At 42.0% G+C, this 16096-nt stretch overlaps 1 protein-coding gene across 1 annotated transcript in view; it reads left to right on the forward strand.

The window, feature by feature from the left end:
• UBOX5 (U-box domain containing 5) overlaps positions 1–16096 on the forward strand; it is a 100664-nt gene that overhangs the window by 28872 nt on the left and 55696 nt on the right. The window contains exon 2 of the mRNA XM_003788056.3: positions 13865–13959. Coding sequence (XP_003788104.1) covers positions 13906–13959 — 54 coding nt within the window. The 5' untranslated portion in view covers positions 13865–13905. The remainder of the gene's footprint in view (positions 1–13864; positions 13960–16096) is intronic.

The raw sequence follows: 16096 nt of genomic DNA on the forward strand, positions 1-16096 counted from the left end.
CCTCCCAAGTAGCTGGGACCACAGGTGCCTGCCACAACGCCCGGCTATTTTTTTTTTTTTTTGGTTGCAGCCATCATTGTTGTTTGGCAGGTCCGGGCTGGGGATTCGAACCGCCACCTTAGGTGTACGTGGCTGGCGCCTTAGCTGGTTGAGCTATAGGCGCCGAGCTAGTAATTTGAATTCTTAATTCATGAGCTTCGGTTGGAGAAACACTACCTCAGCCCACCAGTGAAAGAGTCTGAACCCTTTGACGTGACATTCAAGGCCTTTCTCATCTTACCGCATTTGCCTTTCCAGCCCTGTCTCCTACTTGACCTCTAACTAAGCAGCATATGCCGTGTTTCCTGAACCCACTGTCCCTCCTCTGTGCCTTCACTGGACTGGTCCCTTTCACTAGGGCTCTTTCCCTTTGTTCATGTTCTTCTTGGCTCCTATAGTTGAGCATATACATATGGTCCATTGTACTATTAGTAATAGTACCTTCAGAGTTGTCCATGAGGTCAGGCATGTGTCCTAGTTGTCCTAAGTTCAAGTATTACCTCTGTAAATTCTTCTCTGAATTCTGAGTATACCTTTTACCAGTATTTTTCACATTTTTTTCAGATAGAGTCTCACTTTGTCACCTTTGGTAGAGTGCTATAGCATCATAGCTCACAGCAACCTCAAACTCCTGGGCTTAGGCAATTCTCTTACCTCAGCCTCCCAAGTAGCTGGGACTACAGTTGTCCGCCACAACACCCAGCTATTTTTTTGTTGTAGTTGTCATTGTTTGGCAGACCTTGGCTGCCTGAGACTACAGGCATCTGCTACAGTGCCTAGCTATTTTTAGAGACGAGGTCTTGCACTGGCTCAGGCTGGTCTCGAACCTGTGAGCTCAGGCAATCCACCTGCCTCGGCCTCCCAAGTGCTGGAATTACAGGCATGAGCCACTGCGCCCAATCTTTCACATTTTTAAATCAAGAGTCACAATAAGAAATATTTTATTTCAGAGCAAATATATGTACTTATTAAATGTATTTATACAAAAGTTTTGTGATATAATATCCATACTATGTGATCTTTGATACTTTTTATTCTTTTCTAGTTATTATTTCATTTCTTTTCTTTCTTTTTTTTTTTTTTTTTTGAGACAGAGCCTCAAACTGTGGCCCTGGGTAGAGTGCCATGGCATCACAGCTCATAGCAACCTCCAACTCCTAGGCTCAAGCAATTCTCCTGCCTCCATCTCCCAAGTAGCTGGGACTACAAGTGCCTGCCACAACGCCTGGCTATTTTTTGGTTGCAGCTGTCATTGTTGTTTGGCAGGCCCAGACTGGATTTGAACCCCCCAGCTCAGGTGTATGTGGCTGGCCTTGTAGCCTCTAGAGCCACAGCTGCTGAGCCTGTTATTTCTTTTCTTAACCTATAGCTTGATTTTAAAAACCACAAATGGAAAAACAATAATTTACCATCCTTCCCCACTCTGAATGTTATCTACAGAAAGCTCTGTTATAGGGCAGCGCCTGTGGCTCAATAAGTAGGGCGCCAGCCCCATATTCCCAGGGTGGTGTGTTCAAACCCAGCCCTGGCCAAACTGCAACAAAAAAATAGCTGGGCGTTGTGATGGTTGCCTGTAGTCCCAGCTTCTCGGGAGACTGAGGCAAGAGAATCGCCTAAGCCCAGGAGTTGGAGGTTGCTGTGAGCTGTGACGCCATGGCACTCTACCGAGGGTGACAAAGTGAGACAAAAAGAAAACTCTGTTGGGCAGTGCCTGTGGCTCAAAGGAGTAGGGTGCCAGCCCATGTGCCGGATGTGGTGGATTCAAACCCAGCCTCAGCCAGAAAATGGAAAAAAAAAAGCTCTGTTATAAATCTTTATATTCTTTTTTTTTTTCTTTTGAGACAGAGTCTCAAGCTATTGCCCTGGGTAGAGTGCTATAGCATCACAGCTCACAGCAACCTCTAACTCTCGGGCTTAAGTGATTCAGAGCTAGGACTACAGGTGCCTGGTACAATGCCCAGCTATTTTTTGGTTGTAGTTATCATTGTTTGGTAGGCCCGGTCTGAATTCGAACCTGCCAGCCCTGGTGTGTATGGCTGGTGCCTTAGCTGCTTGAGCTACAGGCACCAAGCCTAAATCTTTTTTATTCTATCATCATTCTTTGAAGGAAGCCTTTATTGCCTCAAGACATGAGAACAGAACTATTCATTTCATTTCTTTTTTTTTCTTCCACAAAAAAACTTTAAAAGAGTATTTAGAGAGCCTGAGCTGTGGGGTGCCAAGCCAGTTAATAACTTTTTGTTTTTAATAACTTTTTCCCAGTTGATGATGATGATGATGATTATACCCTATGTTTTAGAGTAATTTAGGTTTACAGAAAAATTAAGCAGAAAATACAGAGAGTTCCCTTTCTCCCCTCTACACAATTTCCCATTATTAACATTTTGCTTTATTGTGCACATTTGTTACAATTGATAAGCCAATATTGACATATTATTAACTAAAGTCCATAGTTTACATATATTTTCCATTAAGTTTTATGCTTTGTGTTATATAATTCTGTAAGTTTTGACAAATGCATAATGTCACATATACTGTATGCTATTACAATATGTATAGTACAGAATAGTTTCACCACCTGACCATTTCCTTTTTTTTTTTTTTTTTTGAGACAGAGTCTCACTCTGTCGCTCTCAGTAGAGTGTTGTGGTGTCACAGCTCGCAGCAACCTCAAACTCTTGGGCTTAAGCAATTCTCCTGCCTCAGCCTCCCAAGTAGGTGGGACTATAGGTGCCCACCACAGTGCCCAGCTATTTTTTTGTTGCAGTTGTCATTGATGTTTAGCTGGCTCAGGCCAGGTTCATACCTACCACCCTCAGTGTATGTGGTCAGCACCGTGATCACTTTGCTATGGGCTCCATCCTGTGACCATTTCATTTTTATCTCTATATTCCAATGCCTACCATATAAAATTAAATATGAGCAAAGCAAATTCAGTAGTACAGTACATTTAAAGAATAGTCTGCCACAACCACCTAGAGTCTATCCTGCGAATCAAGGGATGGTTTAAAATTAGGAAGATGTGTTAACATATCTCATTAGTCTGTCAGATAAGATAAATAATAAAACTCAGAATTCAGAGCATATCCCTGACTTTCAAAAATTATAAAAATTAAAATGCTTTATTAATATAAAAGAATGTTTCAATCTAACAATCAGCATTGTGTTCTAAGAGGCATTTTCTAATGGGAACAAACGAGAATGTTGTTTTGTATAGTTCTGGAAGTTCTAGCTAATACAGTAAAATGAGAGACAGATTGAGTACCGTTTCAAGAAAGGAATTTTATTATTGTATGTTAAGGTTGTAAAAAAACCACCTAGAAAATCAACTGAAAATCCATTAAGATCAAAAAGACTTTAAGAAGACAGTCGAACATATAATAAAGATACCAAAATGAATAAACCCTTCCATAGAGCAATGACTAGTTAGAAAAATTAATGGGCAAGAAGATCCTATTCATGAATAGCACCCCTAACAAGAAATACGTAGGATCCTTTAAGAAAAAAGTCAAAATTACGTTAAGACCAAAGAAAAAAAGGATAAAAATCTACTAGAGATTTCTATCTTAATATTATAATAATAAAAAGTTGCAAACAAGTCAATGCAATGGCTTTGAGCCTATAGTCCCAACTACTTGGGAGGCTGAGGCAGGAGGATGGCTTGAATCTAGGAGTTTGAGGCTGCAGTGAGCTATGATCGTGCCTATGAATAGCCACTGCACTCCAGTCTGGTGAGAATCCATCTCTAAGTTGCAAACAGCCTAAATAACTACTAAAATGAGAATGATTTGTTGTTTATTTATACCTCATTTTGTTCCAAAATGTTTTTAAGGTATCTTTCATAATATACCATATGACATAAAAACAAGTAAAGAAATCAGAGCAAAGAAAAATTTGAGAGATGAACCATACAGTTTTGTTTTTTTTTTTTGAGACAGAGTCTCACTTTATTGCCTTTGGTAGAATGCTATGGCATCACAGCTCACAGCCACCTCTAACTCCTGGGCTTAGGTGATTCTCTTGTCTCAGCCTCCTGAGTAGCTGGGACTACAGGTGCCTGCCAGAACTCCCGGCTATTTTTTGTTGTTGCAGTTTGGCCAGGGCTGGATTTGAACCTGCCACCCTTGGTATATGGGGCTAGCGCCCTACCCACTGAGCCACAGGCACTGCCTGAGCCATATAGATTTTATTCTGAGCTTTCTAGCAGCCCAAGTAAAGAAGGAATATGATTCCTGTTAATACCTTAAAAAATCGAGTTGCTTGGGAGAAACAACTGTTCCAGTACTGAGACCAAAGAGAAAATTGTCTTAATGGGTCTTGATAGCATATAGAATAGAAAATGATCATTTTGACATCCTAACAAAACAGCAGTCAACTTTACAAAGCTATGACGTTCCTTGCTAAGAGACTACATAGTGCCAGTAAACAGTTTGGTAAAGAGTATGTGCAGTGGGGTGATGATGGTGGTGATGGTTGTGGCTGGGATGAGCACGAGGCTGGTCCAGTGCACTGCTCTGAGAGTCAGCTCAGTGGAGTGATATATTTTAGAGACTGAAACTGTGGTTCTCACTTAATGTGTCCTGCCAACCTGGTGTCCTATAAACCATCATGGATTGGCCACTGAATTTTTATCCAGTGTGTTATATTTATTTTTGCAACAGCTGAGGATTAAAACTGCTAAGAAATCTGTCAGGTGGCAGTGTGGTTTATGATCTGCCGTAGCCACCAGGGATGTCAGGCAAGAGGTGTCCCTTAGGCTGGTACTGAAGAGAATTCAACATGATGGGACTGAACAGTCTCTGTAAATACTTTCTCAAATTACATTTTGGTGAGTGCTGTGGAGAGCAAGTAATCTGTGTTCAGGTATAAATCCATATGCTTTCATTTTTTTTTTTTTTTGAGACAGAGCCTCAAGCTATCCCCCTGGGTAGAGTGCCGTAGCTTCACAGCTCTCAGCAACCTCCAACTCCTAGGCTCAAGCGAGTCTCCTGCCTCAGCCTCCCAAGTAGCTGGGACCACAGGCGCCTGGCTATTTTTTGGTTGCAGCTGTCATTGTTTTTTTTGGCAGGTCTGGGCTGGATTCGAACCTGCCACCTTAGGTGTATGTGGCTGGCGCCTTAGCCACTTGAGCCACAGGCGCCAAGCCCCATATGCTTTCATAATTGGTGGAGTTGACAACTTTTCATGGAGGTTAAGAAGCATCATGAGGTGAGATGCTTGAACAGAAGGCTGACTTACCTCCAACACAGGTGGGAAGAAAAGTAGCTGTGGCCGGAACCAAGATTTTCCTTAAACAAAAAAAAACAGGTGTGATAGCTCACACCTGTAATCCCACAATTTGGAAAGTGGAGGCAGGAGGATCACTTGAGTCCAGGAGTTTGAGACCAACCAAGGCAACACGGAAAGACACTGTCTATACAGAAAATTTAAAAATTAGCTAGGTGTGGTTGGCTCACCCCTGTAGTCCCTGCTACTCAGAAGACTGAGGTGAGTTCAGGAAGTCAAGGTTATAGTGAACTATGGTTGTGCCACTGTAATCCAGTGATGGGTGACAGAGAAAGACCTTGTCTATAAGGGAAAAAAATAAAATAACAAGAACAATAAAAACCATTTGAGGTCTGATACAACACATGTTGGAAAGGGCAGTCAAGATTTCCACATTTCTGCATTGTAGAGCATAGACACATTAATTTTAAGTCAATTTTTTTTTGAGACAGAGTCTCACTTTGTTGCCCTCAGTAGAGTGCTGTGGCATCATAGCTCACAACAACCTCAAACTCTTGGGCTCAAGCAATCCTCTTGCCTCAACCTCCTAAGTAGCTGGGACTACAGGCGCCTGCCACAACACCCAGCTATTTTTGGAGATAGGGTCTTGCTCTGGCTCAGGCTGTTCTCGAACTCATGAGCTCAAGTGATCCACCCGCCTCAGCCTCCCAGAGTGCTAGGATTACAGGCGTGAGCCACTGTGCCCAGCCCTAATTTTAAGTCTATTGAATTGAATAACTTTTTAATGGGTGATACCCAACCTCCACCTAAATAACAATAACAAAAGTAGTAAGGTATCCATAGAACATTTAACTGTAAGCTATATAACTTTCTGGTAAAGCTCTTAGGCAAATGGTGGTAAAGGAAATCTTGGAATCTTGAGTGCCAGCTTAACCTCTGTTTGAGCCTCAGTTTCTTTATTGCCAAGTAAGGATATCAGTATCCACCTTAGGGTTAGTGTAAGGATTAAGTGAGATAGGTAATACACGTTTCCTAAGCATTTATCATAATGCCTGACACATTGCACTCAGTAAACATTAGCTGTGGCTTATTAGCCTGTTGTTGTTACTATTATTCATTTATTTGTTATTTTTATGCCTGCTAATACAACATCCATTCTGTAGGAGTAATTTCAACTTTCAAGTCTTATTTATTTATTTATTTATTGCAGTTTTTGGCTGGGACTGGGTTTGAACCTACCACATCCAGCATATGGGGCCTGCACCCTACTCCTTTGAGCCACACGTGCCACTCAAGTCTTATTATTTTAAAAATACATTTTTTAAGGCTGTATCTGCCATAGATAGTGATTACTTTGGTGGATCTGGGAAAAGTAAGGTGAAAACCTTCTGGAAAGGAGTCATCACTCTAGATGTCATTAAGAACATTCATGATTTATGGAAAGAAGTCAAAATAGCATCATTAACAGGCATTTGGAAGAAGTTGATTCCAACCCCTGTGGATGACTTTGAGAGGCTCAAGACTTTAGTGGAGGAGGTCACTACAGATGTGGTAGAAGTAGGAAGAGAACTACAATGAGAAATGGAGCCTGAAAGTTGACTGAGTTGCTGCAGTCTCATGATCACAGTTGAACAGACAGGGAGTTGCTTCTGATAGATGAGCAAAGAATGCAGTTTCTTGAGATGGAATCTATTCCTTGTGAAGATGCTATAAACATTGTTGAAGTAACAACAAAGGATTTAGAATATTATATATACTTAGTTGATAAAGCAGCAGCAGGGTTTGAGAAGATTGACTCTAATTTTGAAAAGTTCTACTCTGGGTAAAATATTATCAAGTATCATCACATTATATAGAGAATATTTTTATGAAAGAGTTAGTCAATGTGGTGAAACATCACTGTTATTTTAAGAAATTGCTGACCCGGCACCTGTAGCTCAAGCAGCTAAGGCGCCAGCCACATACACCAGAGGTGGCGGGTTCAAATCTAGCCCAGGCCTGCCAAACAACAATGCCAACTACAACTAAAAAAAAAAGTAGCCAGGCATTGTGGCGGGCACCTATAGTCCCAGGTACTTGGGAGGCTGAGGCAAGAGAATCGCTTAAAACCAGGAGTTGGAGGTTGCTGTGAGTTGTGATGCTACAGTACTCTACCAAGGCTCTGTCTCAAAAAAAGAAAGAAAAAAAGAAATTGCCTCAGCCACCTCATCTGTTAGCAAGCACTTTCTGTTAGTTAGCAGCCATTAACGAGGAGGCAAGACCCTCCACCACTGAAGGCTCTGATGACTGGTAGCATTTATTGGCAATAAAGTATTTTTAAATTAGCTGGGCGCTATGGCTCACACCCGGTAATCCTAGCTAGCTCTCTGGAAGGCCAAGGCGGGTGGATTGACTGAGCTCACAGGTTCAATACCAGCCTGAGCAAGAGCAAGACCCTGTCTCTAAAAATAGCCAGGCATTGTGATGGGCTCCTATATTCCCAACTACTTGGGAGGCGGAGGCAAGAGAATCACTTGAGCCCAAGAGTTTGAGGTTGTGAGCTATGATGCCACAACACTCTGAGGGCAATAAAATGAGACTCTCTCTCAAAAAAATAAAGTATTTTTAAATTAAGGTATGTACATTTTTTAGACATGATGCTATTACATACTTAATAGACTATAGTATAGTTTAAACGTAACTTTCATTTTCACTGGGAAACAAAAAAAAGTTGTATGACTTTATTGTGGTAGTCTGGAACTGAACCCACAATATCTCTGAGGTATGCCTGTATAATATTATATATTATGTAATATAGTTTATATATAATATATAGAAGAGTGATCTGTACTGTATTCCTGTTTTGAGTGGACTCTTAACTATTAATATTCATGACATAACCTACCAACATGTTGAATAGAAAAAGGCAAATTGCAAAAGAATATTTAAGAAATTTTGAGAAAGTTCAGAAATAAGAAATACAGCAAAATAAGAAATACATTGCTGGCTCGGCGCCTGTGGCTCAAACAGCTAGGGCAACAGCCACATACACCTAAGGTGGCAGGTTTGAATCCCCAGCCCGGGCCGTCAAACAACAATGGCGGCTGCAACCAAAAAATGGCCGGGTGTTGTGATGGGCACCTGTGGTCCCAGCTACGTGGGAGGCTGAGGCAGGAGACTCGCTTGAGCCCAGGAATTGGAGGTTGCTGTGAGCTGTGATGCCATGGCACTCTACCCAGGGGGATAGCTTGAGGCTCCGTCTTAAACCAAAAAGAAATAGATTGCTTAGGGTTATACACATGTGATAAAACAATAAAGAAAAGCAAGGGGACAATAAGTAAACAATTAGGAAAGTGGTTCCCTCTGGGGAGAGGGGGTTGGGAAAGGACAGGGCAGGAAAAAAGCACACAAGACACTTCAGTGGCTTAGCACCTGTGGCTCAAGTGGCTAAAATGCCAGCCACATACACCTGAGCTGGTGGGTTTCAATCTAGCCTGGGCCCGCCAAACAACAATGACAACTGCAACCAAAAAAAAAAAAAAAAAGCTGGGCATTGTGGCAGGCGCCTGTAGTCCCAGCTACTTGGGAGGCGGAGGCAGGAGAATTGCTTGAGCCCAGGAGTTGGAGGTTGCTGTGAGCTGTGATGCCACAGCACTCTACCCAGGGCAACAGCTTGAGGCTCTGTCTCAAAAAAAAGAAGCTTTAATGGTGGTAAAGTTTGGTTTCTTTGGATAATGAGTTTATAGGTGTTTGCTTTATTATTGTGTATTATAATCTACAAATGCAAAACAATGTACATTGTTCTTTTTGTGTGTATTAAATATTTCACAAAAATAAATCTGTCATTTGTTTGTGACATATGCTATGAGTATTTTTTTATATGTAGTATTCAACATTTGTCTAATTTTTCTCCAAGGTGTATTTTCAGTAGCTGATGCCATTTTATAGGGCATGCATAGCATCCGTTTGTCCTCAATCATGTTTTTGTATGCAGGAATTTTAAACTTTTATGTGGCCAAACCATGGCTTTAGTGCCATGTCTAGGTAGGCCCCAAAGATTTAAAGGAATTAATTTAAATTTTCTTCCAGTATATTTTTCATTTAAATCTTAAATTGATCCAAGAATTATTTTGGTACAGCATATGAAGTTTTTTGGTTTTTTTTTGAGACAGAGCCTCAAGCTGTTCCCCTGGGTAGACTACCATGGCATCACAGCTCACAGCAACCTCCAACTCCTGGGCTCAAGTGAGTCTCCTGCCTCCATCTCCCAAGTAGCTGGGACCACAGGCACCCGGCTATTTTTTGGTTGCAGCCGTCATTGTTATTTGGTGGGCCCGGGCTGGATTCAAACCTACCACCTTAGGTGTATGTGGCTGGTGCCCTAGCCACTTGAGCCATAGGCGCCGAGCCCAGCATATAAAGTTTTGTTTCAAATGGCTAGCTAGTCGCTGAGATTTAAATCAAATGAAATCCCTAGTGGCCCCTTTTAAGCTGTTTTATGTATGTGCCTCCATGGGTAGAGTTGAGCTTTTGCCATTAAGTGGTCCTTGTCTAATGATTTACTAGAAGGGTAAGCCCTATGTTTGCTGAGACACAAATGCAGATAAGACCTCTTACATTATCAGACTGATTGGAGGCGTGAGTCAGCTTCTCTCTTTTCAAGCATATGAGATGGAAGTTTTTTTTTCTTTTTTCTTTTTTTTTTTTGAGACAGAGCCTCAAGCTATCCCCCTGGGTAGAGTGCTGTGGCATCAAAGCTCACAGCAACCTCCAACTCCTGGGCTCAAGTGAGTCTCCTGCCTCAGCCTCCCAGGTAGCTGGGACCACAGGCGCCTGCCACAACGCCCAGCTATTTTTTGGTTGCAGCCATCATTGTTTGGTGGTCCCGGACTGGATTTGAACCCACCACCTTAGGTGTATATGGCTGGTGCCTTAGCCCCTCGAGCCACGGGCACTGAGCCAAAATTTTTTTTTCTTTAAGAGACAGAGTCTTATTCTGTCACCCTCCGTTGAGAGCTGTGGCGTCACAGTTCACAGCAACCTTCAGCTCTTGGGCTTAGGAGATTCTCTTGCCTCAGCCTCCTGAGTAGCTGGGACTACAGGCACCCACCACAACGCCCGGCTATTTTTTTGTTGGAGTTTGTCAGGGACTGTTTTGAACCCACCACCCTTGGTATATGGGGCCAGGACCCTACTCACTGAGCCACAGGCGCCACCCTGAGGTGGAATTTTTAAAAGTCATGAGATAGCAAAAACTTGAAAGCCTTGTCTTTCTCATCCTTATAATCGCCAAAGTCCAATCATAGATGATAGCTGAGAAAGGGATTAAAGGCAAAGAGCAGCTGTCCTGAAGGTGATCACATCTGGGCAGTTTCATCTCATACTGCCATTTACTACCTTGGGTACCTAGATAAGTTTCGAAGACTTTTCCGTTTGGCTTCATGCTCACTGGAAAGCTCTTTATTGTAACTCATCTAGGAAGACCCCTGCCCAACTCATTTCTGGTCCTAATAAAAATTAATTTGTGATATGTAGAGTATCCTCGTTAAAAGATTACAGCGTGAAACGTTCAAGAACAAAATAGGGATGGGCAGGAAGAATGTAAATGTTAGCAAAATCAGTGCTTCCCACTAAGAAACCAAATCAATACTACAGGGAGTTGATGTTGTTACCTCTGTTTTTATTGTTTTGTTTTGTTTTTCTCTGAAAGTTGGAGACAAAAGGGGCTGAGATGTGGATGGTGGGGATAGGGATGACTGCAGACTGGTTCAATATTAACCGCCTCTCAGCATTTTGATATTGTAACAACCAAGTTTCTATCTCTTTATTTTTTCCATACTAAAGCTGCCTCCCATCAGGGCCAAAAGGGGAGTAGTGGGGGAAAAAGAAAAACCCTCTCAAACCCCAGGCCAACCTCACCATTTGTGTAGGGCCAGCACAGTCTGTGCGTTTCACTTTTGTCATCATCTGTGTCAATATCAGATTGTCCACTTTCCTTTGGCATCCTAGGCTTGCTTTTCCAATGAGAAATGTTTTATTTCCTTGTTCTGGACTTTATATTTACCTTACTATTTCTATATTCAATTAAAGTGGTTTAATTTTACATTTTAAAACAAAATAAGCTACTGCCCTAGTTGGGGGGGGGGTGGAATTGAGGGAACAGCTGCTCTAAATGAGCTCCAGTTTCCTGGAGGTACATACAAGGGTCCTGAGAATATTTGCAGATGGAACTCATCAGACACTTCATTTTTGAATTATTGTGGAGTAACAAGAAAGGTGTCAGAAGCCTAGAGGCATTGCTAATACAATCTTTCGCAAAGGGATTCTATAAACTGCAGTGCGTGTTGATTCCAGGTCAGATTCTGGAATTCTCTGGGGAAGTGATGATGTATATGCTTCAGAGTAGGAAACCCTGGGAGTTTGAACACAGACTCAGAAAGATCATGAGACTTTGGGCCAGAGGCTCTGCACCCTGTGAGATTCATCTCTTTTTTTTTTTTTTGAGACAGAGCCTCAAGCTGTCCCCCTGGGCAGAGTGCCGTGGCATTACAGCTCACAGCAACCTCCAACTCCTGGGCTCAAGCGAGTCTCCTGCCTCCGCCTCCCAAGTAGCTGGGACCACAGGCGCCCGCCACAACGCCCGGCTATTTTTTTGGTTGCAGCTGCCATTGTTGTTTGACGGGTCCGGGCTGGGGATTCGAACCGGCCACCTTAGGTGTACGTGGCTGGCGCCTTAGCCGGTTGAGCTATAGGCGCCGAGCCTCATCTCTTTTTTAAAACAGTAAATATTTCATCATGTTTCTTCTGTCATCCTGAACTTAATGCCAAAAACAGTATAACCTACTTATATACATTATTTGTAAAAAACATGTTAGGTATATGCTCACATACATATATTTTACATATCTGTATATGTAAAATACCCTAACAGTAATATAAAGGAGAAATTTTTAAATGTACAACATAAAGTGTATTATAATGTGTAGACGGTCTGGGTATAACCATGCTAGAAGACATAAAGAAATATCAGAAGATTTTACCAACATGCAGGATCACCTAGAATGCAGACCGCTGCAAGTGCAAACTGACAAAGATATGTAGCGTTGTTGTTGGTGATGTGATTTTCAGAAATGGTGATCACGTCTTGGTAAGGGTCTGAGCAAAGCAAAGTATGGTCTTCCTACAACTTAAATAGAAGTTCCCATCCTGGTAAATTTGGCATATATGAAAACCATATTTAAAAATACTTAGTGTTTATTTGTAAAACTGAGTTAAGGACTAGGCTGAGACAAGAGACATTTCCAAGTCCTATGAAAGATCTTCACTGTGCAGCTATTGTCCACTCAAATATTGTGGTATGCCCAGCATGCTTGGCCTCTGCAGGTGATACCCTCTGATCATGACAACAACAAAAATTCCCAAAGGATGGCCCTAACCTTGTGCTAACAGAGTTTTTCATGGCCATGACTGGGAGAAGGAAAGCATAGAACAGAGAGTACTTGTGTTCAGAGAGTACCAAAAGCTACTGGAGGCCCAGGGACATTGGCTCACACCTGTAATCTTAGCACTTTGGGAGCTCAAAGAGGAAGGATGATTTTAAGCCAGGAGTTTGAGATCAGTCTGAGCAGCACAGCAAGACTGTCTCTACAAAAAAATAGAAAAATTAGCTGAGCATTGTGGCATGTGCCTTGAAGTCCCTCATGAGGCTGAGGAACATGGACCACGAGCTGTGATGATGCCTCTGCACTTCAGCCTGGGTAACAAAGCAAGATCTTTCTTTAAAAGATCTTTAAAAAAGCTATTGGACATTGGCCATTAACATTAAAATGACTATTTAGATTAGATGTCTTTTTTTTTTTTGGAGACAGAGTCTCTGCCCTATCACCCCAGGTAGAGTGCAGTGTCATCTTCATAGCTTCCTGAAGCCTCAAACCCCTGGGCTCAAGTGATCCTCTTGCTTCAGTCTCCTGAGTAGCTGGGACTACAGCATCTGTCACAAAAACCCTGAGATCTTGCTCTTGCTTAGGCTGATCTTGAACTCCTGAGCTCAAGTATATTATCTCCTGCCTCGCCTTGGCCTCCAAGTGCTGAGTATAGCCACTTTGCTGGCCTAGATGTCCTTTTAAGGTGCTTTCCAACCCTAATATTTCCTGTTTCTCAGTAATGTTTTTTACTTTTCTAATTGTTTTCATTTTACTAAGAAACTGTAATTGCATTGACAAGTATTAAATGACAAAGAGGCTTAGCACCACTATGATTATTTTCTGTGACCCTTTCTATTCTAAATGCTCTGTTCTTTCTCTGAGCTCAGCCGCTTTTGACCCTCCCTTTCCTGTGGGGAGCTGACTGGCCTTGTCTCCCTCAGGTCCCCTGTCTAGCTGGCGGTCTTTGCCAACTGCAGTAGAAATCTTTGCCGTTTTTCAATGACTAATTTTTCCCAGCATCATCTGTACTATATAAGGAAAGTGAGTATAGACTGCGAGAATATGTGTGTAAGTTTTAAAGTTTTTGTTGTTATCCTGTTTGATTTTCTTCTGTTAGGAATCAATTTCTGAAAGTGAAAATTGAATTTTAACTTTTCTGACTAATACCAAGTTTTATTTTTTATGTTTTATTTAAGGCTGTTTCTGATGCTTGGAAGCTATCCTTTCATCCACAAAGATGGTAATAAATCTTTGCCTTCCACAGTTCAGGCCAAGAATTCACTGCAACAAGGTAAACAAGACAAATATATACACATATACTTTAAAATATACAATTTGTATTTTCTCATTTTCTGCCTTGTGAATGTGGACTTGATGCAGGCTTACTGTACTTTAACCCTCATTATTTTATTTTTTAAAATTTATATTTTTTGAGACAAAGTCTCAAGCTGTCACCCTGGGTAGAGTGCTATGGCGTCACAGCTCACAGCAACCTCCAACTCTTGGGCTTAAGCGATTCTCTTGCTTCAGCTTCCCAGCAGCTGGGACTACAGGTGCCCACCACAATGCTTGGCTTTTTTTGGTTGCAGTTGTCATTGTTGTGTAGCAGGCCCGGGCTGGGTTCGAACCCATCACCCTTGGTGTATGTGGCCTGAGCTTTGCTGACTGAGCTACGGGTGCTGCCACCCTCATTATTTTAGATCCCCCCAGATGGTATTTAGGTAAGCATGGGTCAGGCGCACCTCTGGAGTCATGTGGCACCATTATGAGGTAAGCCATGTCATTTTGTGCAAGATCTTTTTTGTGTTCTTCTCTCTCGGATCATCAATTTCAAGTGCAGTCAGAGTCATAGTAAAGGTAAAAATTCTCTCTCATAGTTCTTGCTAGTTTCTAATGCCAGAAATAATGACTTGTATTTGTTACGTGGATTCCTTGTTCTTTATTATTTGAATTAGCCTACTTTCCACAAAAGGGGAGGAAGCTTATCAGTCCACAAGCAGAGCAGGGAATAAGGAAACACCGCGGGAAAAACCGAACCCCTCTCTAATTCAGAGTTTCTGTACCCAGCATTCTACTTCAAGTTTCTGGATTGCTGGGCTGACTCCTTTATAATTCCATTGGTTGTAGCAGTTTCCCCTGATTAGAAGTTACTTCTTCCCCCTAGCACATTCACCATGCTAAATATCCCATAGTGTTTTGTACACACATTTTTTTCTATGAAGTTTCATCTGTATAATTGATAGGGTCCAAAAACAAAATTGAGAACTTTAATGAACATTTTTATTTTCTCCTAAGTCTGCATATTTTCTTCTGAAATAAAAAACTACTATCTGTTCCCTTGCCCCAAAGATATTATTTTGAAAAGATTTGGGGTTTGGTTGGGCAGGATTTTGTGGCTCATTTTTAAGGTTGGGCAGTAGTTGGGGACACAGTTGCCTTCAGCCTTTGACCAGATCTTGTGTGCCTGCAAAAAGAACTTAGGACAATTCAGTTTAACAGATTAACTTTTTTTTTTTGTAGAGACAGAGTCTTACTTTATCGCCCTTGGTAGAGTGCGGCACTCAGCTCACAGCAACCTCCAACTCCTGGGCTTAGATGATTTCTCTTGCCTCAGCCTCCAGAGTAGCTGGGACTACAGGCACTCTCCATAACGCCCAGCTATTTTTTGTTGTTGTTGCAGTTTGGCCAGGGCTGGGTTTGAACCCGCCACCCTTGGTATATAAGGCTGGTGCCCTATTCACTGAGCCATAGGCACTGCCCTATTTTTATTTTTTTTTTAATTTTTCTTTTAAGAGACAGGATCTCGCTGTGTTGCCCAGGCTGGAGTGCAGTGGCTATTCATAGGCACAATCCCACTACTGATCAGCATGGGAGTTCTGACTTGCTTCGTTTCCGACCTGGGCCAGTTGACCCATCCTTAGGCAACCTGGTGACCCCCTGCTCCCAGGAAGTCAGCATATTGATGCCGAACTTAGTGCAGACACCCGATTGGCATAGTGCAATATGTACAATATGTATTTTGTCATTTCCCAGAACTCCTGGATTGAAGCGATCCTCCTGTCTCAGCCTCCCAAGTAGCTGAGACTACAGGTGTGTCTGGCAGAACTTTTATTTTTTAATTAAATTTAATTTTTTTGAGAGAGAGTCTTAAGCTGTTACCCTGGGTAGAGTGCCATGGTGTCATCATAGCTCATAGCAACCTCCAATTTCTGGGCTCAAGTGATCTTCTTGCTTCAGTTTTTCTATTTTTAGTAGAGATGGGATCTTGCTCTTACTCAGGCTGGTCTTGAACTCATGAGCTCAATAATCCACCCACCTCAGTGGAACTTTTTTTTTTTTTTTTTTTTTTTGAGACGGAGCCTCAAGCTATCCCCCTGGGTAGGGTGCCATGGCATCACGCTCACAGCAACCTCCAACTCCTGGGCTCA

Source organism: Otolemur garnettii, unplaced genomic scaffold (assembly GCF_000181295.1).
Source record: "Otolemur garnettii isolate 467f Iridium unplaced genomic scaffold, OtoGar3 scaffold00025, whole genome shotgun sequence".
Taxonomy (NCBI): domain Eukaryota; kingdom Metazoa; phylum Chordata; class Mammalia; order Primates; family Galagidae; genus Otolemur; species Otolemur garnettii.